Source organism: Protopterus annectens, chromosome 11.part0, assembly GCF_019279795.1.
Source record: "Protopterus annectens isolate FY-2018-M chromosome 11.part0, PAN1.0, whole genome shotgun sequence".
Classification (NCBI taxonomy): domain Eukaryota; kingdom Metazoa; phylum Chordata; order Ceratodontiformes; family Protopteridae; genus Protopterus; species Protopterus annectens.
This window is the reverse complement of record NC_056745.1, coordinates 1375639009-1375659877: the sequence shown is the minus strand read 5'-3', so window position 1 is coordinate 1375659877 and position 20869 is coordinate 1375639009. Positions and strand designations below refer to the sequence as shown.

At 39.5% G+C, this 20869-nt stretch overlaps 1 protein-coding gene across 1 annotated transcript in view; it reads right to left on the bottom strand.

Annotated features, from left to right (window-relative positions):
- LOC122815075 overlaps positions 1-20869 on the bottom strand; it is a 3014144-nt gene that overhangs the window by 1080147 nt on the left and 1913128 nt on the right. Inside the window, exon 93 of the mRNA XM_044087319.1 lies at positions 7138-7209. Within this exon, the coding sequence (XP_043943254.1) occupies positions 7138-7209 (72 nt within the window). The remainder of the gene's footprint in view (positions 1-7137; positions 7210-20869) is intronic.

Genomic DNA, 20869 nt, shown 5'->3' with positions numbered 1-20869 from the left:
AAATGCTGCGCCGTGCTAAAGCAAAGCATGCTCCATAGCAGCTCAGCGGTTGATTAGGGCACCATCAAAGAGCAGCAGGATGACAGAACCAGCCTAGCTTTTTGTGCCCCTGGTGAGAAGCAAAGTCTCTGGAATGGTCCCTGGAGGAGTGAGCAATGGTTTGGGAATCAACTCACCCCCATGTATTTCAGCAGATGATACACCAGTTTAACACCACATTTAGCATGTTTGTGTATGGTAACGCTCCACAATCTGATATTAGCTAGGAAAAAAAAACATGTTTAACCTGTGATTTAATGCAGAGACTTCAGGTTTTCAGCCATGTTGGGATGGAGGCAGAGGTTGGTTGGGATTATATGCCACATTCTGACTTGACAGTCATAACATGGAGATCACAGTGGTGTGGTTTTGGCATTGGTACTCATGCTTATCCTGGTGTGTTCTTGTTATGTACACTTATGGACGAATACTGCTACAGTGACACCTGTGGACATTGTCAGAGCAACAGGTAAATGTAGGAACCATACAATGGCAACTAATGGTACCAAGACACATATACTTTTGACACAGTCCAGTAACGCAGTCACATTCTCTGTCTCCATCTTGGTATGGCATTTGCCTACAATATAGGAATCAGGTGTGCCCTCACCCACAGAAGAATGGAAGACTGTATATATGAAGTGTTCCCCTTCCCACTAGGAGAAGGGTCCTGCCTGAGCTCCGAGCATCAGAGATATACCTCCTCTGGCTTTCATGGCAGATGAGCCACACTTTAATTGATGTAGGTATACCTACATTTGTATACTATTCTAACTCCGTCATGTGTCACAGCTGGTCTCAGATATGCAGGCAGCATTTGGGATCAGTCTCCAAATGTGCCAGTATATAATACAAGCAAACATGCTGCAATCACAGCCAGCAAGTAGCCAGTATCTCGGCTTCATGACATTTGTTATGGCAATGAATCTTTCAATGTAGTCGTCATTGCTCTTATGAGTTCTGTATTGGAACATATTACTTGCTTCTCCACCTTCTTGTGGACTATTGTTAATGTCATCATCACTTCTTACACTGGTATACTATACATACCGGGAATGGTCATGCAAGGTGGGCCATCATGAGTTATGCAATCCTTAATTGTAACTGGATATGTTCGTTATCTGCCAGTCATCATCATAAGCAGCTATGACACTTGATCTACAGTGGCAGGACACCTGATGATTGGACCCCATCTAGTTTTTGGTCCCGCAGTCACACATCATCTATGTTGGTGGGTCCTACTGCAGCAAGTTAGAATAGTAGCCACAGGTCATGGTCACATAGTGGCCTCCCACACCACTTCAAGAGAGCAAATCTGCAGCATTTATTTTTTTTATTTTTCTGTAAGTTTCTAAGTGCTTTACACTTATACAAACAGGCAAACATTAAAGTGCTATTTCCTTCAAACTTTGAAACTCCTGTCTCTGCTTCCTGTGTTATACTCTTCTTTTACTATGTACAGACAGGCACAACATTGTGCCCATGCCATCTGTGCACATGCTGAGAACTTCGAGCCACTCCATTCGCCCTGTTGTGAAGTAAATGTGGAAATCTATGATGCAGAATGTGATTCAACCATGCACTGACAAGCATAACCTTGGGTTAAGGCTGCACTCATCACATTTGTTCTGCATGATAATGCATAGTCAATAAGTCCTCATCAGTGCCCACATACCTGGGCTAGATATTATCACTTCTGCAGGACTGACCTGCACTTTACCCGTGTGCTGCTGCTGGTTGCTGCTGTTCCACCATACTGTCATCAGACAATGATGATGCTGAGCTTTCCCTACTGGCTGTGTGCATGAGTAGTCTGAGCTCATCAGTATACTGGATCTGCACAGCCAGTCTCCTCAGCAGCACATTATGGGGCGTACAGCATACCAAGAACATTCTGCAGGCTGTGGAACATTCAAACTGGAGTGCCAACCCTCTGATATCTCAAGGCAGTGAAAGCTGGCTTTAATAAGGACAAAGATTTGCTCTATAATATCAAATCTATGTTAGCTAATCGATGCTCTGAAACATCGAAATTCATATAGCTAAGACCATATGATCGATGTTTCAAAACTTCAAATATTAAAAAAAAAAATAAAAACAAAAACATTCTATATTAAATGTTTTTGCAGGGGGGGCAAGCCCCCTGCAATACAAACTCTGAGATTGCACTATATTGCAGAAAAGGGTAAATTTCCCATTCCGCACTGTACCACAATCTCCATTTAAAATATTTGAGGTTTCAAAACTTCAATGAAATGATCCCAACCATATGACTTTTGAAGTTTTGAAACTTCAATTTTCTGATAAGGATCCATAATATTACATGCTTGTGCACGTGTGGTGCTACACTGGCATTCAATCATGTTCTGCAAGTTTTATATGAGTGTGAAATGCCAGGGATCCAGTGGGTATCCAGCATTACCTACACCACAGTGTAACTATTTAAGAAGATTTAGTACATTTGCACACATAATCTGTAAATGTATACCTTAGCATTAGCTCCAGGGCCTGCACTTACCAACTAAATGAAACTGTTGAGTTTCACTGTGCAGTAAGTAGCAATCTTACTGTGATTAGTATCATGCATGTAAATCATGTGAAATATCTGGGTTATGTAAGTGCATACTAGTTATGATCCCACACCCATTACATACTACCTGACAGCTCACGTATTCATATCCTTTATAGTTTTCAAACTTTTATGACAATCGGCCATGTAGTACCTTTATTGTTATGTGTATTTGTAATCCGTGGTACATGATACCTCAAGGAGATGAATACTGTTACAGAAAACATACATGCATGGAGTTAGCACTCTCTTGTGGTGTTGTAGGAAACCATACATGGTTATACATCTAGAAGTAAGTATAATAATTAAGAACTTGTTAAATATTCTAGGGTTGGGTGCCTGTGAAGTACCAAATGTGTCCTTAGATGACCTCTGAAAGCCTCCCCACACACACATGTATAGAAAGACCTGTACATACCTTGATCCCCAAAGGTATGGGAAGGCCACACATTCATATCAGTTCCATGTGTGGGTGAAACATATCAATCAAGACATGCACCATATCCTGACCAACTATGCACTGATCAATAATCTCTTACTATGTTTAATTGTGGTCAGTCACCCTCCATTGGTAATGTTTCCATTGATACTAAATACCACTTCACCCCACATAGCACTGCTGAGACTCACCTGCCCTAACAGCTAAAGCAGAAGACCTTTGTCAGTCACAACCTGGATGCAGAGGTGCAGAGTAAACAGAGATATAGTACATTCAAAGTTCAAGCTCTGAAACACTCAGCTGTGAAAGGGTATTGCCTAAGTGACATTAGGCAACTGGGAATCACATTCCATCTGAGGTGAGAAATTAATCTACCCTAGAGCAATTCAAATCTAGAGTAAAAGGGCATTTAATAAAAAAGTCTACATGCTGCTGCTGCAAAGAAAAGGGCTAGTATCCACAGCATATGTCCTAGTCACACTGTCCCTCTGAAGTATCCGCAGCACATGTCCTAGTCACATTGTCCCTCTGAAGTATCCATAGCATATGTCCTAGTCACATTGTTCCTCTGATGTATTCACAGCATATGTTCTAGTCACATTGTCCCTCTGAAGTATCCACAGCATATATTCTAGTCACATTGTCCCTCTGAAGTATCCATATCACATGTCCTAGTCGCATTGTCCCTCTGGAGTATCCATAGCACATGTTCTAGTCACATTGTCCCTCTGAAGTATCCATAGCACATGTCCTAGTCACATTGTCTCTCTGAAGTATCCATAGCACATATCCTAGTCACATTGTCTCTCTGAAGAATCCATAGCACATATCCTAGTCACATAGTCCCTCTGAAGTATCCACAGTGTATGTCCTAGTCACATTGTCCCTCTGAAGTATCCACAGCATATGTTCTAGTCACATTGTCTCTCTGAAGCATCCACAGCACATGTCCTAGTCACATTGTCCCTCTGAAGTATCCATAGCACATGTCCTAGTCACATTGTCCCTCTGAAGTATCCATAGCATATGTCCTAGTCACATTGTCTCTCTGAAGTATCCATAGCACATGTTCTAATCACATTGTACCTCTGAAGTATCCATAGCACATGTCCTAGTCACATTGTCCCTCTGAAGTATCCATAGCACATGTCCTAGTCACATTGTCCCTCTGAAGTATCCATAGCACATATCCTAGTCACATTGTCTCTCTGAAGTATCCATAGCATATATCCTAGTCACATTGTCTCTCTGAAGTATCCATAGCACATGTCCTAGTCACAGTGTCTCTCTGAAGTATTCATAGCACATATCCTAGTCACACTGTCCCTCTGAAGTATCCATAGCATATGTCTTAGTCACATTGTCCCTCTGAAGTATCCAGAGCACATGTCCTACTCACATTGTCCCTCTGAACTATCCTTGCATATGTTCTACTCACATTATCCCTCTGAAGTATCCATAGTACATGTCATAGTCACATTGTCCCTCTGAAGTATCCTTGCACATGTTCTAGTCACATTATCCCTCTGAAGTATCCATAGCATATGCCCTAGTCACATTGTCCCTCTGAAGTATCCAGAGCATATGTCCTACTCACATTGTCCCTCTGAAGTATCCTTGCACATGTTCTAGTCACATTGTGTCTCTGAAGTATCCATAGCATATATCCTAGTCACATTGTCTCTCTGAAGTATCCATAGCACATGTCCTAGTCACAGTGTCTTTCTGAAGTATCCATAGCACATATCCTTGTCACATTGTCTCTCTGAAGTATCCATAGCATATATCCTAGTCACATTGTCTCTCTGAAGTATCCATAGCACATGTCCTAGTCACAGTGTCTCTCTGAAGTATTCATAGCACATATCCTAGTCACACTGTCCCTCTGGAGTATCCATAGCATATGTCCTAGTCACATTGTCCCTCTGAAGTATCCAGAGCACATGTCCTACTCACATTGTCCCTCTGAAGTATCCTTGCACATGTTCTAGTCACATTATCCCTCTGAAGTATCCAGAGCACATGTCCTACTCACATTGTCCCTCTGAAGTATCCTTGCACATGTTCTAGTCACATTGTCTCTCTGAAGTATCCATAGCATATGTCCCAGTCACATTGTCCCTCTGAAGTATCCAGAGCACATGTCCTACTCACATTGTCCCTCTGAAGTATCCTTGCACATGTTCTAGTCACATTATCCCTTTGAAGTATCAAGAGCACGTCCTAGTCACATTGTCCCTCTGAACTATTCATAGCATATGTCCTAGTCACATTGTCCCTCTGAAGTATCCTTGCACATATTCTAGTCACATTATCCCTTTGAAGTATCCAGAGCACATGCCCTAGTCACATTGTCTCTCTGAACTATCCATAGCATATGTCCTAGTCACATTGTCCCTCTGAAGTATCCATAGCACATGTTCTAGTCACATTGTCCCTCTGAAGTATCCATAGCACATGTTCTAGTCATATTGTCCCTCTGATTGTTGCTACTTTATAACTAATATGCATACTCTTGATGACAACTGTAAATTATATAAATATGTTTCAATTAGTTACACGATACACAGATCAGTGCCTTCTTATTTGAACCAAACTGTAAATACTGTTTGTAAGTGAAACAAAACCAGCTCGTAAATATTGTGCAGATTGTTTCTAAATGGATCAGTCTGGTTTCACATATGTAAATCATTCATTTGTCAAGAAATGATATGCTGCATTTTCATGTATGTTATTTGTCTGGGTCCAGGTAGTGGTTGAAAAGGGTCTGTCGACCAGTCCACTGACCCAGTAAGCAAAACAAAATAAATAAACATACAATATTATTTATAGTAATAGACAATTTATAAGATATTAGAAAGCCCGTGTGATTTAAATACAGAGTACAGCTATCTTACAGTGTTATATATACAAGCACAGTTGGTATCAGATACTGAGCAAAAGTAACACACAATGTTACACAGTACAGGAATGGAACTGCTGTTAAGATACATTGCATAGTGTCCAAAGCTGAGAATAACACACATTAAAATTTGTCAACAGTTACTTGATAGACAGAGGATGAAAGTAAGAATTGAAAACGGGGTTATAATTACTAAACTGCAGACAGCAAGCAAACACCTAACTTACCAGTATGTAGCTATTTACCTGCTGTACCTAATTTTGGTTACATTATGTGAACTGCAGAGAAGTGCAGATAGTGTTTAACTAAAACAATTTAATTGCAGTAGCAGAATTTCTATAAGTATCTTTCTATTTAATCTATCATTATTATCCATATAGGCAAAATTATCTATTTTGTACATTAAATAAAAGTGTCTTTGGTTTAGTACATATCTTCCTGTCATAGAGCAGCAATACCATCTTTGTTTACTATATTTGCTGAGACAATAATATTTTCTGAATAAGTCTTTGAAAGAGCTAAAACATTTAGCAATGTATAAATGTATAGTACTAGCAAATTATTTTTCCCATTAAGGCTTTAATAGTTGCACTATTTTTCATTTTTACAACATAAAAGAAACATAATTTCACATGATTAACAGAACTGCATGATATACTTTAGATCGCTCACATTCTGAATGCAAAACATTCAAACTTCGGCATGAAAGAGTGATTTCCCAAAAGAGAAATGAGTAGAAAGCAAATGTGGAGCTTTCATTGTTCCATTGTTCTACTCAAGTAACTGACATCAGCTTCAAATCCAATCAGCAAATGGAACATCTGAGTCAATAAATCCTCATGATCCTGCAGCACTGTAAAACTAACAAGATACGTAACAGTGCCCTGAAAAGAGAGCCGGATAACTCAAGAATAAAATTCAGTAGATTGCGACATGCCTAATACGATATAGTCAACTTGGTAGCCCTGAATATTAGATATGCAATATTTTAAAGAGAAATAAGAATCTGAACAATTTACAATGCAGAGAAAAATTCTAGCTTTGATAAGCGCTATCGATATATCTGTATATGTATGTATATATATATATATATATATATATATATATATATATATATATATATATATATATATATATACATACATATACTCAAAATCATGCCATTCTTTTTCTTCGTTTCTTCAATACCTTCTCTCCAGGAGGTCCATCTTCACCTTTTTCACCTTTGTCTCCATCAAATCCTGAAAGGCCTCGCTCTCCCTAGGAGAAAATAAAGTCTGCTTACTGCTTTAAATATGGAATAATAAAAACATCAACTTGTTTTAGGATGAAATGGTGTTGTGAAATATGTCATTTAACATATGTAGCTGCAGTGACAAATATACTATTTGTAGCTATTACAGATTTGACATTACCCTGCTTTTTTAAGGATATGAAATAAAGATATGTTAACCTATATTTATAAGGATTAGAAATAATCTTTCTTCAGGGAGGCCACGGTGGTGCAGCGGTTAGCATTGCCGCTTCACAGGAAGAAGTTCTCTGGTTCGATCCTGGGCTGGGGTGCCTTCTGTGTGGAGTCTGCATGTTCTCCCTGTGGTCTTGTGGATTTCTGCCGGGTGCTCTGGTTTCCTCCCACATTCCAAAGACATGCTGTAGGTGATCTGGACACTCTAAATTGGCCCTAGGTGTGTGTGTGTGTGTGTGTGTGCCTTCTGTGGAAGGTTGGGCTCAAGGCTAGCAACTTGACACTGTAAAAACTCCACTGCCATTCATGAGCAGACAGGTGATCTGCTGTGGTGACCCCTAACTGGGAAAAAGCCAAAAGAAGAAATAATCTCTTTTTAGCACTCTTTGAATTTTTAATTTTATTGTATTTTATCAAATAATTGTAATGGCATAGAAATAAACAATAAGAAGGCTTAGGATCTTTGCCAATCTGTGCAGAAGGTGGTATTTACATGAATATACATCTTGATAGGATAAATACATGCGGCTCTGCAAAATAAATATGAAATGCCATTCAATATCTCTTCTGTCAAGCGGACGACAGGAGGAGATTAGAAACTGTAAAGACCACAGACTTGTGCTTAATTAAGGTACAGATGTCTCAAATTTGTTTCCATTTTTTAAGCCATGTAAGAAGTTTATTGTCAATAATGGTCTTTAATGGTAAAGGAATGCAGGAAGGAGCATGAATCATTCTTCTCATGAATGCACTCTTGACATGTCCAGTCAGTAAATATGTTCCTCATATTTTATTGCTATATTTGGTATTGAAATGATTTCTAGTGCCAGTTCCTTATGAAATACTGGGACTAAAATGAAAAACGAAAATACCACTGGCAACAGTTACAAAAGATGGATAGCTCTGCTATCGTTCCTAATTGGAAGTGAGCAGTTTTCAGCATTGATTACCTTATAGTGACTCAAAGAAAATGCCCGGGTAATGTTTCCAGGGATACCACTGTCCCCTTTTTCTCAGCCTTCATTAGGTCAGTCATTGAGTATAATGCTTCCTTTGCAGGCATCTGATCAGAAACATGCAACAACAGGAATGCCCACAGATACACCTTAAAATAGGATATAAGGCCAAAACAACATATACTACACTGACAGACCGTAAAGCCCTATTACTATACGTGGTATCCTACAGACTGCTACAAGGTGCCCTGTGTCTGGCATGCAGGGCATCCTTCAATCCAATACTGATGGATTTACTGCACATCAGCAAGTCAAACAACATTAAAAATACTCATTCTAGGGATCTAAACATTTTCTGCAACATCATCAATATGGTTTGGTGGTACAGTATATCTAACACAGGATATTGCTAATCTGGAACAGACTCCTCATCGAATAAAATAAGGCTACTCCCTGTCCATATTTACATCTATGGATGGGAAACATAAAATTTAACCCATGACTGCCCCTGTACAAATAATGAACAGAGGCAGTTCCTAAAATGTTTTATCCTATGCATGGGTCCCCTCAAATTACCTATGGCATGATTCCAGTTATTACCATTGGGGGTAATAGGTTCATAGGTTCATAGGTGTGTACTAGGCTAATGACTACAAAGGCAATTTTAAGCATAGCCATGGATATCAAATTTCTGACAAGTTCTGCCACCTTTGATAAGAATAAGCAGAGGCTTGCGAGATGAAACATTTACAAGCAGGGGGCTGGGAGATAAATCATTTCTGTCTGCCTGTGTCAATTAGAGGCATAGGTGCCATATCAAGGATGAATTTCCTGCTCCCCGTCCAATTGTCCAAGTTACACTTGAATTGGGTTAGAAGAAATTCTGCTTCTCATGGATGTGGAACCTGTTTCAGCAGTCTGCTGTTTTTGCTCAATAAATCTTTGGTGGTTGCTACTAGCTGTGTGGTTTGTACTGGACTTGTTTGCTCCCTGGATCTCCATCAGTTTTTCTTGTCTTAGACTTCACATTGAGGGGTTTCATCTGATAATGCTTAGCCCTGATAGCTGAATATGGTGGCATAAGTATTAATGGGATTGGAAGATGATACTTCATGGTTTACTATCAGTGGATACAATTGCTCACAACTCATGCTCAACCCAAAAAAGACCAAACTACTACTTTTTTCCCCAAATCCCTCTCTTAAGAAAAAACAAAATGTAAAGTCCTCTCCCTTGATATTACAACCACTGAAGTCACTTCTCATAGCAAACTATTAGGAGTGCTACTGGATGACAATCTTACATTCGACCTGTGTGTACAAAATTGCATAGGAAAAACTCATCAACCTTTGGTGAGTTCTTGTGATTGTCCCTCACGGACAGGTGATACATTCAGCAACACAGATCCTACCCCCTAGCCTTCCATATTTTTTGTCCACTTCTCCTGTCCTCTACTTTACCTGTTCCTCCCTGTCCTCTCCCTGTTTTATGACCACATCAACTTACCTAGTATTGTGGACGGACAATTTCCCACACTTTCTCCAGCCAGCCTGGTTGACATGGGCATCCTGAGGCAATGTAGAAATTGCCTCATGCACACTGACAACCCACATCTTCTAGTCCACACAAATTCATTATGTAAGAGATGCATCTATATCAAGAACCTAGAATCCATGTTCTCTCACTCACCAGTCAGTCCATCTGATACTAAACAGGTTGTCAGCATGCACACCTCACCTCCTGCACCTACCAGACTAGCAACACATAAACCTACATATGTGGAGATCCTTACAAGAAGCTTACCTAAACATCAGAAACCTCTCAAACACAAACACAAGCATGGTCCACATAATACATTCTCTGCAGAACATAGTACACATAATATATCACACACATTTGTCACACCAGTCAAGCCCCTAAGGCATAACCCAAAAAAAAATATCTTAGTCACAGGTGACTCAATTGTGAGACACACAGATGTCCCTCTCACCAGGTTGGATAAGGAAAAGGTCACAGTCAGCTGTCTGTCAGATGCCAGGATACGCCACATCATGCACACACTCTGTCTCTCAACAACAGGCACTGTTATGACTCTGCCATAGTACATGTTGCTGTGAACAACTTGAGATGTACCTCACTGGACTATATGAAGACAGACATGACTGAGCTCTAGGATTATGCATCTCAGGCAGGTATGTCCTTAGCCTTAAGCAGCATTTTACCTTCACCTAGGATGATACCTCAATACAAACAAAAATAATTGACTTCAACAATTGGCTTAGTTTCTGGTGTCGTTCAAAGGGGATCCAGTATCTGTCAGCCTGGGATGACATGGTCGACAGACCTCGATGCTTTGCCACAGATGGTCTTCATATGTCACCCCTGGGATTTCGGTTACTGGCTAAGCTTCTTGCCATCCCCATAGTGCCTTTTTTAGGCAATGTCACAAGAACAAAATTCCTGACGTAAATACCCTCTAAAAACAACCTCATGGTTATGCTGCTAAATGCTAGGAGACTAAACTGAAAACTGCACTCACTGGAAGTATTTCTCACCCTGGAAGATATTGACTTTTGTGCAGTCACTGAGACCTGGTTTATGGCTGCAGAAAGCACCCCAGCTATACAAGATTATATATCCGTCCACATGTTCAGACCACAAAGTAAAGGCATAAGAACTAAAGGAGGTGGTGTATCAATATTCATTAAAGATAAATACACCCCTAGATTGGTTAAACAGCACAATTCCCTTGAATTACTTCAAGTGCAGTTGACTGTAGGTAAGACCCCTCTTTGGGTCATTGCAACTACAGGACCCCTTCCATGAATCAAGACATCCACTCAGGCTACAAGGTAAGGCCCAGATTTGCACTGAACTCATAGTTAATGCTACTACATATATAGAACCTGTAGTCATTGCAAACCTGCTGGCTGACAGGTTCAGTGAAAACTTCACTCCCATGTCCTCGCCACATATACCAGAAAGCATCGCAAACACCTGTCCCCCACCTAGTATCTCAGATGAGAAGGTCTTAAATGCCCTCTCCATGGACAAAAACACAGCCTCTTTAGGACCAGACACTATCCTGGTCTGTGTTCTATATGGGTTAAAACAGGAATTAGCATCACCATTGAGTATGCTTTTCAATAACAGCCTAAGCACTGGCTTCATCCCAGTGGAATAAAAAACAGCTACTGTCATAACCTTTGCACAAACAGGGTGCATCCACGGACCCCAGGAGCTCTAGACCCATTAGCCTGACCAGCCTTATCTGCAAGGCCATGGAACAAATCATCATGGACCTTATTAATAAAGATATTGGAAATTTCCAAGTGCTCGACCCCACCCAGTTTGGCTTTGTCATGGGGAGATCATGCCTGTTAAACTTGGTGGACTTCTTTGAGACAGTCATCAAAGCCCTAGACGAGGGCAGATCTGTGCAAACAGCCTACCTAGGGTTAGTCAAAGCCTTTGACACAATCCTCCACTCAAACATCATTGATCAATCACCCAGCTGGGTATCAACCCATATATTGTCAGGCAGGTTGCAAACTGGCTTACTGATAGTACTCATACTGGCAAAATAGGGGACTCCACCTCCTCCAGCAGACCCATAACCAGTGGTGTTTATCAGGGATTGGTTCTGGGATGCATACTGTTTGGAATCTTCTTCTGAAAAGTACAGGCTACAACTAAAGGACTGTGGCTGACAAAGTTTGCTGATGACTGTAAACTGGGATTGATCATTAAAACCCCCTAGTGATGTCAACATCCTGCAAGAAGGTCTTACGCAGACTAATGACTGGTGCCAAAGTCATGGTCTTAAACTTAATACAAAAAAAAATGCATTATCATCCACTTCTACAAGGGTGATGTTCCTGGAAATGACCACATCAATAACAATATCCTAAGGACACAGTCAGTGGTGAGAGATCTGAGCACACAGATTGACAGCAATCTTAATTTTGATCACTATGTCTCCACAGTGGTAAGAAGGGCATTTTATATTGCTCATTTCATAGGTAAGGGCATTGCTTCCAGAGAAAAAAAGTGGTTATACCTCCCCTGTACTCTTCCCTCATCAGGCCAATAATAGAGTACAATACTTCCTTTGATCTGTTCCTTTCCAAACGCCTGCAGCAATTGGAGAGACCACAGAGGTTCCTTACAAAGAAAATTCAGGGTCTCCAAGATCTGTCTTTAGAGGACAACTGAAATCATTGTCACTTTACTCTGTGTCATACAGAGTGCTTAGAGGCAACCTGTGACTTGCATATAGAGCAATCTTTGACCCAGCATTAATGGAAATGCTGCACATTCGCAAGTCACTTGCTCAAAGGACCTTAACCTGGTATGTGACATCAACAGAACTTGCTGGAGAGACAGATTTGTGTCACAGAGGTTGCCCCACCTTTGGAACAAGCTTCCTATTCATGTTAAACAAAGCCCCTCATTGTCCCTATTTAAGCACAATTTGGACAAATGGATGGGTGACTGGAAATTCAACCCAGGGGTTCCACCTGTGTCCCTCTTGAACAGGGGCAATAGGTGCTGATTTTAGTGTCTGCTTAAACCAGACACCCTTGGGAACATGTGTTGAACTTGTCTAGGCTTGTGAGGGCCCTGAGCTGTTACCCTACTAACCTCCTATGATCAAAAACTAGGGATGCTTTACAGAACCAAAAAAATTCTCAATGATATAACTAAAACTACACTTGCCACAACTTATTTCCTCCCCACTTTTCTTTATGGTGGTCCCATCCTTACTAACCTCCAGGTTTCACATGGCACACAGAAATGGTATCAGGTTGTAAGGCAAAGACAGAAAGATAAAGAAGATAGTTATATACCCTTCATAAGGGATGCCATCAACAACCTGCTCATCAGTCTACAGGATATCAAAGGCAAATGATAGGAGTAATTCCAGCAGTTTCTGAATAAAGAAAACCCCACAAAATGAAGAAAATCCCTCAGAGTCAAAAACGTTCTCACCAACGCAACTAAAACAACACTTGCCACTACTTATCTACTCCACTATCTTCTTCATTGTGCTCCAGGCTTCACATAAATTAAAACTTGAACTATGCTATAACAGAGTTGCTAAATTTGCAGAAATACCCCTTTCAGATCCCACCACTGTATAACACTGATAAGCCTAAACTGGTTAGAACTGACTCATCAACTAACATACACACAGCTTCCTACCATTTAAGAAACTAGGGTCTATAAAATTTCATTAAATGGCTAATCAGCGAATAGCCATTCATTGAACACATATTAATCAAAGCCTCTCTTCATCAAAAGGCGAATTTTAAGTAGGGCAAACAAGCAGTTGGCCAATCAAGTGACCAGAAAAAATATAAAATTTAAAACCTGCCAAAGTGGGGGGCTACACCCCCCACTAAAAAAATATACCAACTCCAAGATGCACTACAGTGGGGAAAAGGGCAAATTCCAGACGGTGGCAAATGGCTGGTTTGCCCTAGTTAAAATTCACCATTCGATGAAGATCGGATTCAATTAATAGGTGTTCAGTGAATGGCTATTCGCTGAATAGCTATTCGACTGAATAATATAGACCCAGAAATTATCCAGCATCCATCTGCCTGTACAGCACTAAAAACATTTTACACAACTATGTTCCCAGTCAGTCATTGTGATCCAGTAACCAAAAAGTCCTGTCTGTCTATAAAACTATCAAATCTGATGGACATTGTCTGTACTTATACAAGATTGCTAAGGCCTGGAACTCCTTACCTGTATCCATCAGGTCAATATCCTCCCTCACATCTATTAAAACCACTCTGAAAGACTTCCTAGCTAAAATCTGTCTCTGTTCTTGCTCAAAACCAAGATAAGCTATATCCCTAAATGTGAAAAAATAACTGTTCATTCCTTATACCCCCTTACTCTCGCTTCTTAACTTAACCTCCTTACTTCTATCAAATTCTCTCCCCTGACATTCTCTCTAAATATACCATAAGCCTGTTTTTTCCCTCACTTCATGTTGCATTTCCAGTTTGTATTAGACTAACTTACCTTTCATTTCTCTACAAACTGTCTAAAATTTCTCTAAATATTAAATGATTGTCATATAACTTGCACAGATTCTTAACTAATGTTTTTTATATTATGTCTAATTTGTTATACTTATTTAAACTGCAGATGTTTTTGTTTTATTTTTTGAAGATTGTAAAAATATTGTTTGTAAAATATCTTTAATAATTTGGAGATTTTCTACCCAGTTCTCTGTTGAAAATGGTCTTTTTCCCAGTCGGACTTTCCCAGTAACAAAATGTCAATAAATAAATAAAATAAATAAATAAATTACATTTGACTGAAACTTAAATAGTTGACCCAGTTTGAGTGAAAACCTGTTTGACCGAAACCTCATTTCACTTAATCACAAATGAAATAAACGCATAGAAGTGTATAGGTAGTATTGATATTTGTAAGAATATGATTTATAGATGAAGTGAGGGAAGATGATTGTGTGTGGATTGGCAGTAACCTTTTCATGTCACATCCCCAAATTTGTAGATGTCTGTGTTTCCGTGTCAAGACTGATTCATTGCTTTTTTTTCTTTACTTTTCTCTGTGGTTATGCAACCATGGAGTTAGTATATATGAATAAAGGTGATGTGGGGGTGTAGAGGGGCTTGCCATCCTGAAAAAAAACCAAAAAAAAAAACATGGTTTTATGCTGTACTTTTTATGTAGAATGTTTGTTATTATTTGCTGTTTAGTGAAAGGAGATTTCAGTCAATTGGTTCAACCATTTTAGTTTCAGTCAACTGTAATTTTGTCAAATAATAGTAAACTGTTCTTATCCAGTGTGACCAATGCCACAAGGTAACTATCGAATGCAAAGGAATGAGGTCTCCTCTGATTCATAATGCATAATGCGTTGTCACATATTTCCCTGAAAATGTAATTACCCTTTGTTGACTCTGTTAGCCCCACTAGGTTAAGGGCCTTTTTTAAGTGGCGATGTAAGGCGGTGTCCATACTACTATGGGAAATTTGGCCAGGGCATCAGGGCACTTCCTGTACTCTTTTCTTTCTTGTGTGGGAGTGATTTTGTGACCACTGGTAGGTGGTATTTTAAATAGCAACAAAGGTGTGAAGCTATTAACATATGATGTTAAAAAGGCATTTGACTGTGTAGATTATAACAGTTTACAATGCATTTTAAAAGAAAAGGGTGCAGATGTGAGGATTTTGAAGGTGTTACAATCAGTATATAAAATGCTAAGTGAGGATTTTTGTTTATGGTTGGATTCGATAATCAATATGAAGAGAGGACTGAGACAAGGATGTCCTTCTGGTGAGTGGGATATTGTTTTCTTCAGATGTGAATGCAGTAGCAACTAAAGTGTCTTAAAATAAGTTAGAAGGAAATTATTCTGTAAATAAATGTGTGAGTATTCCAAGATTTTTTATTATACACAGATGATGTTATTATAATAGTAAAGAATGAAAAATGGATAGGTAAAATGATAAGTTGTGCTGGTAGCTGTCTGAGGAAGGAGGCTTAGAATAAAAAAAGTAAAGTTGGGGTTTAGGTAAAGTAGGGACTATAGAAGGTATTAAATTTGTAGATACAGAACTAAGTATGTTCATAGGTTCATAGGTAGGTACTAGGCTATCGGCCCAAGAGCCTATGCAAGCCTAGCCAACAAGGTTCCCTGCCTTACGCCATCCAAGAAAGTTATTTTCCTGTTCCGCTGTTGAGTAGAGACACAGAAGTGATCCCCGGGGTGTATTTCCTATTTCCCATCCACTCATCAAGATTTTTCTTGAAGAGTGCTAATGAAGAACTTTGCTTGACATAGATGGGTAGCCTGTTCCATAGTATGGGAAGTCTCTGGGATAGGAATCTATCCCTCCAGCATGTCCTGTTTATTGTGGTGACAAAGTTTAGGTCCCTAGAGCATGTAGCTCGGAGGGATTGGGATTTCTTTAGGTGTAGCATGTCCAACAGCTCTGGGTTTGACATAGCTTTATATGTTAGGCAGAGATCACCTCTGAGTAGGCGATATGCTACGGAGTAAAGCTGGAGTTTTTTGAGGCAGTCAGTGTAGAGCATTTGTTTGAGTCCAGTAATCCTCTTTGTGAGGTACTTCTGTGGCCTTTCCAGCTTCTGCAGATGTCTTGTGAGGTACTTTCCAAAAGGGGTGTTGTACTCTATAATGGGTCTAATGAGTGATGAGTAGAGGGTAACGATGACCTCTTTTTTCCTGGACGAGAACCCTTTTATGATGAGGTGTGCCACATAAAAGGACTTCCTGACTACTGTGGCGATGTGACTATCAAAGGAGAGACTACTGTCCACCTGGGTCCCAAGGTCTATTATCACGCATTCGGTGTTAAGTAGATTGCTGCCTATGTGGTAGTTCATGGGTACAGAGTTTTTACCAAAGGTGATGACACTGCACTTTTTGGCATTGAGCTTGAGGCCATGGCTCTGACACCAGGCATCTGTCTCAGAGAGGCCCTTCTGTAGGATGTTCACATCATTTGGGGACTTGACTATGGCTCCTAGTTTGCAGTCATCTGTGAACTTCATTAGCCAGTGTCCTTCTGTGTTAGCCTGTACTTCAGAGAAGTAGATACCAAACAGGAACGGTCCCAGGATGGAACCCTGTGGTACTCCACTTGTCACTGGTTTGAGGTCAGATTTGGAGTCTGCAACTTTTACAGTGTGGGTTCTGTCAGTGAGCCAGTTGGCAACACATCTTGTGACATAGGAATTTATGCCTAGTTTATTGATTTTAGCTATAATTCCAGAATGGGGGATGGTGTCGAAAGCCTTGGCGAGGTCAAGATAGGCTTTGTGACCCACTTTACCCTCATCTACGGCTTTGGTGACTGCCTCAAAGAAGTTGATCAGGTTCAGGAGGCATGATCTGCCTTTCACAAACCCGAACTGGGTGGGATCCAGAGTTTGGAGGTTACCAATGTCTTTGTTTATGAGTTCCATGATGATACGTTCCATGGCTTTGCAGACCAGGCTCGTCAGGCTAATAGGTCTATAGTTCCCGGGATCAGTGGTGGCTCCCCCTTTGTGGAGTGGTATAACTGTTGCTGTGCGCCATTCATTGGGCACAAAGCCTGATGTGGGGCTATTATTGAACATGGTGCTTAAGTGGGGAGCCAGTTCATTCTGAAGTTCGTGTAAAACACAGCCTGGGATGTTGTCCAGTCCCATGGATGCTGTGTTTTTGGCTTTAGAGAGTGCAGCTTTCACCTGCATAGTTGTGATTACAGGGACTCTGCATTCTTCCTGTATAGATATGGGCCCTTTAGGGGGTGAGGGGGGGGTAAAGTTAGCACTGAACCTATCTGCCGGGATGTTGGCAATATCAGTTGGTTCTGTAATTTTCATGCCTTTGTGTTGTAACTCAGAGATGATCTGGGTGTTGCCATTGAGATTCTTGACATAGCTATAGAATGCTTTGTGGTTGTCCTTGGAATTAGTGGCAATTTTATTTTCGTAGCTAGCTTTGGAAGATCTTATAAGGGATCTCAGCTTCTTACTGAGGCTGACCAGGGAGCTCCTCCACTCATGGGATTTTACTCTCTTTTGCAACAGTTTCTTCCTTCTGTTGTACAGTTTGTTTATGTCAGGGGACCACCAGATGTTAGGTGTTAAATTGGGAAAATTGGGAAAGAAAGAAAGAAATTATGCATAATGGAAAGGTTTAATTGAAAAAGAAATATTAGCATAAGGCAATTATGCAAACGTGTTTACAATGTCATATAAGTAAAAGGTATATTTCATTAATTCAGTCATCTTGGATAAAGCAGGTTACTTAGCCAAGATGTATAAGATTCCACATCAAATAGAAAAAGAGTTGATATAAATAATATTTTTCTTTTATTTGTTTCTGAGGTGGTAGATTAAGTCTGGTTAGGAGGAATGCTTTACATTAGAAAGATGGTGGACAAGGTCTAATTAATCCAATTCTATATGGGGCTTCTGTGAATTTAATATGTTAGTTGAAAAGGCTGAAATTAATATAAGTTTGGTACCTAATACTCTCAAAAGTAAATATGGAGAATGACAGAAAATTGACGAAAGATTTAAAAGAAAAAAATGTTGGGAAAGAGAAGAAAGTACAGACTATCAAAATAAAATAAGAATGTGGGGCTTGCTAATATGATTAGGAAAGAATGTTATAAGGATAATAATATGAGATGTTATGGGATAAATCCTTGGAAGGGATTATGTAGGAACGTTATTATATTCTATTAAGGATCAAAAAAGAAATCTTCCAAGGCACAGCTGTGTCTGGATTTTTTTTTGTGGAAACTCTGTATAAATAGGTTACCTGCTAAAGATAATATATTATATAGCATATATTTATTATTTATTTTATTTTATTTTACATTTGTTGACTGGGATTGTCGGACTGAGCTGAAGAGCCCTTTTTCAGCGGGGGCCTGGGAGAAAAGCTCCAACATATTATACAATTTTCATTATAAATTAGCATTAAACAGCAATGTTACAGGATTATTACAAGGCATTAAGTAGCAATACAATGTTATACAGTGTCAATAATCAGGAGTATAGCATAACTATTTCAAGATGTATAAAAAGAAATATGCCATTAAGATGAGTATAGTTTTTGAGATAAGTGGTTAAAAAAACATGTTTAATCATGATGTAGTTGCATGAAGGCAAGACAATTACAATAGAATGTTTCTCTGAGGCAATTTGCTTAATAGATTTTAGAAGAATGTAGAAAGAGCAGTCAAGGAAGATTAGAGAGAGCTAGTGAGAAGAGTGAGTTAAGGGCAGAAAGTAGATTAAGGTATGAGAAGCAGTGGATGTTTAAGGAGGGAGAGTGCAGTGGCAGGACCAGCGACTTTTAACGTGCTCTTTGGTGACTGTCTTAAATTGTTTAGGATGTGTAAGGGTCCTGATGTCTAGTGGGAGCATATTCTATGCAATTGTGGGGTGATAGCTGTACATGCTGCGTCCAAATTTAGACTTGGGGTTGAAGATTTGTAGTAGATCTTGGTTAGAGCTTTGGAGAGGTCTGGAGGGACAATAATGGGAGATGAGAGGGGATAGTGCTGGGCAGTAGGAAGGCTGGTATAGGATAGAATGGATGATCTGGAGCTGAGAGAGAAGAAGCTGATGGGAAAAATCAAGGCAGTTTAGGTGTTTTATAGAGATATGCTATTTTGTAATGAAACAGAGATAACAGAACAACGGAGGATGCTTTTCTAGAGTGTGAAAGAGTAAAGAAGTTATAGAAAAAAAATGAAATTTTATCTAGAAATATAAAAAAGTAGATGACTTAAATATGGGAATGATTTTGTATGGATATTATGGTGTTGCAGATAAAAAAAATCAATTGATAATTGGGATAACATTTTGTTTGGAGTAATTTAGAATGTATGAGGGGGCTAGACTGAAATAACTACGATTTAATATGAAATGTAATTTAGCAAAAATATTAAGTAAAATAAGATTTTGGGAGTGGTAAAAGGAGTGAGGAGAAATACTTGTATGAGATTGATTGTAACATAATGTTTCTCTGATGTAATTTTGCAAAAAAAGGATTGTAAACCATGTAAAAAAATATTTTTTATATAAATAGTGTAAGAAGCATGAACAGTATAAAATAAAGGACACCAACTCTTTTCAGTAGTTTTTATAGGCTCTTTTACATCCACCAGTAGATGGCACCTCAGTTTAACATCTCGCCTGAAGGATGATACACATGGTATTGCCGCACTCATCTAATGCTGCACTGCCAGAACTCCAGTCACCTGGATTGTGAATAGAACCTACAGGCTTCTGGTCATCCAGCAACTAAAGCAAGTGTACTATCTTCTGCACCACTAACACTTAAAAAAATCAATAGGCATTTGCACAGGTGTATGAATGTGCATATGTTGGTATAAATAACCTCACTTGGGGTAAATGTTATGGAACATAATTCATGTCATAAAGGAAGGCAGAACAACTATAGTCAGATGCCTTGGCCCTAGGAAAGAGCTGTCAGGAGTAGCAAAATAATAATGACAGTGTCTAGTGGTTGTGGTGCACCTATTCAATGTTTAAGGTAGCTTTTCCCAAAAGTTAGCTGACATAATACCAACTGCAATAATCTAACATCATACCATCTGGGAGAAGAAGGTTTGAAAAACAATGAAATGTCATTGGCATGCATAGGAAAACTAAAAAAGAAGCGATAACTTCACGACACCCATGCAAATGGAAAATGGGTGCATGACTGAATCATACACCAATGCACTGTATAAGCACATAGCACATACATAAGTGTATGGAATGGGCCATACCAAACAGAACCAAGACACTCTCCTCCAAAAAAAGGAAGCCGATCTTGTGGTCCCCCACCATAAACAAACTCTACGACAGAAGAAAAAAAAACTGTTGCAGAAAAGGGTAAAGCCCCAAGACTGGAAAAAACTCCCTTGTCAGTCTCAGCAAAAAACTGAGATCCATCATCAAATCTTC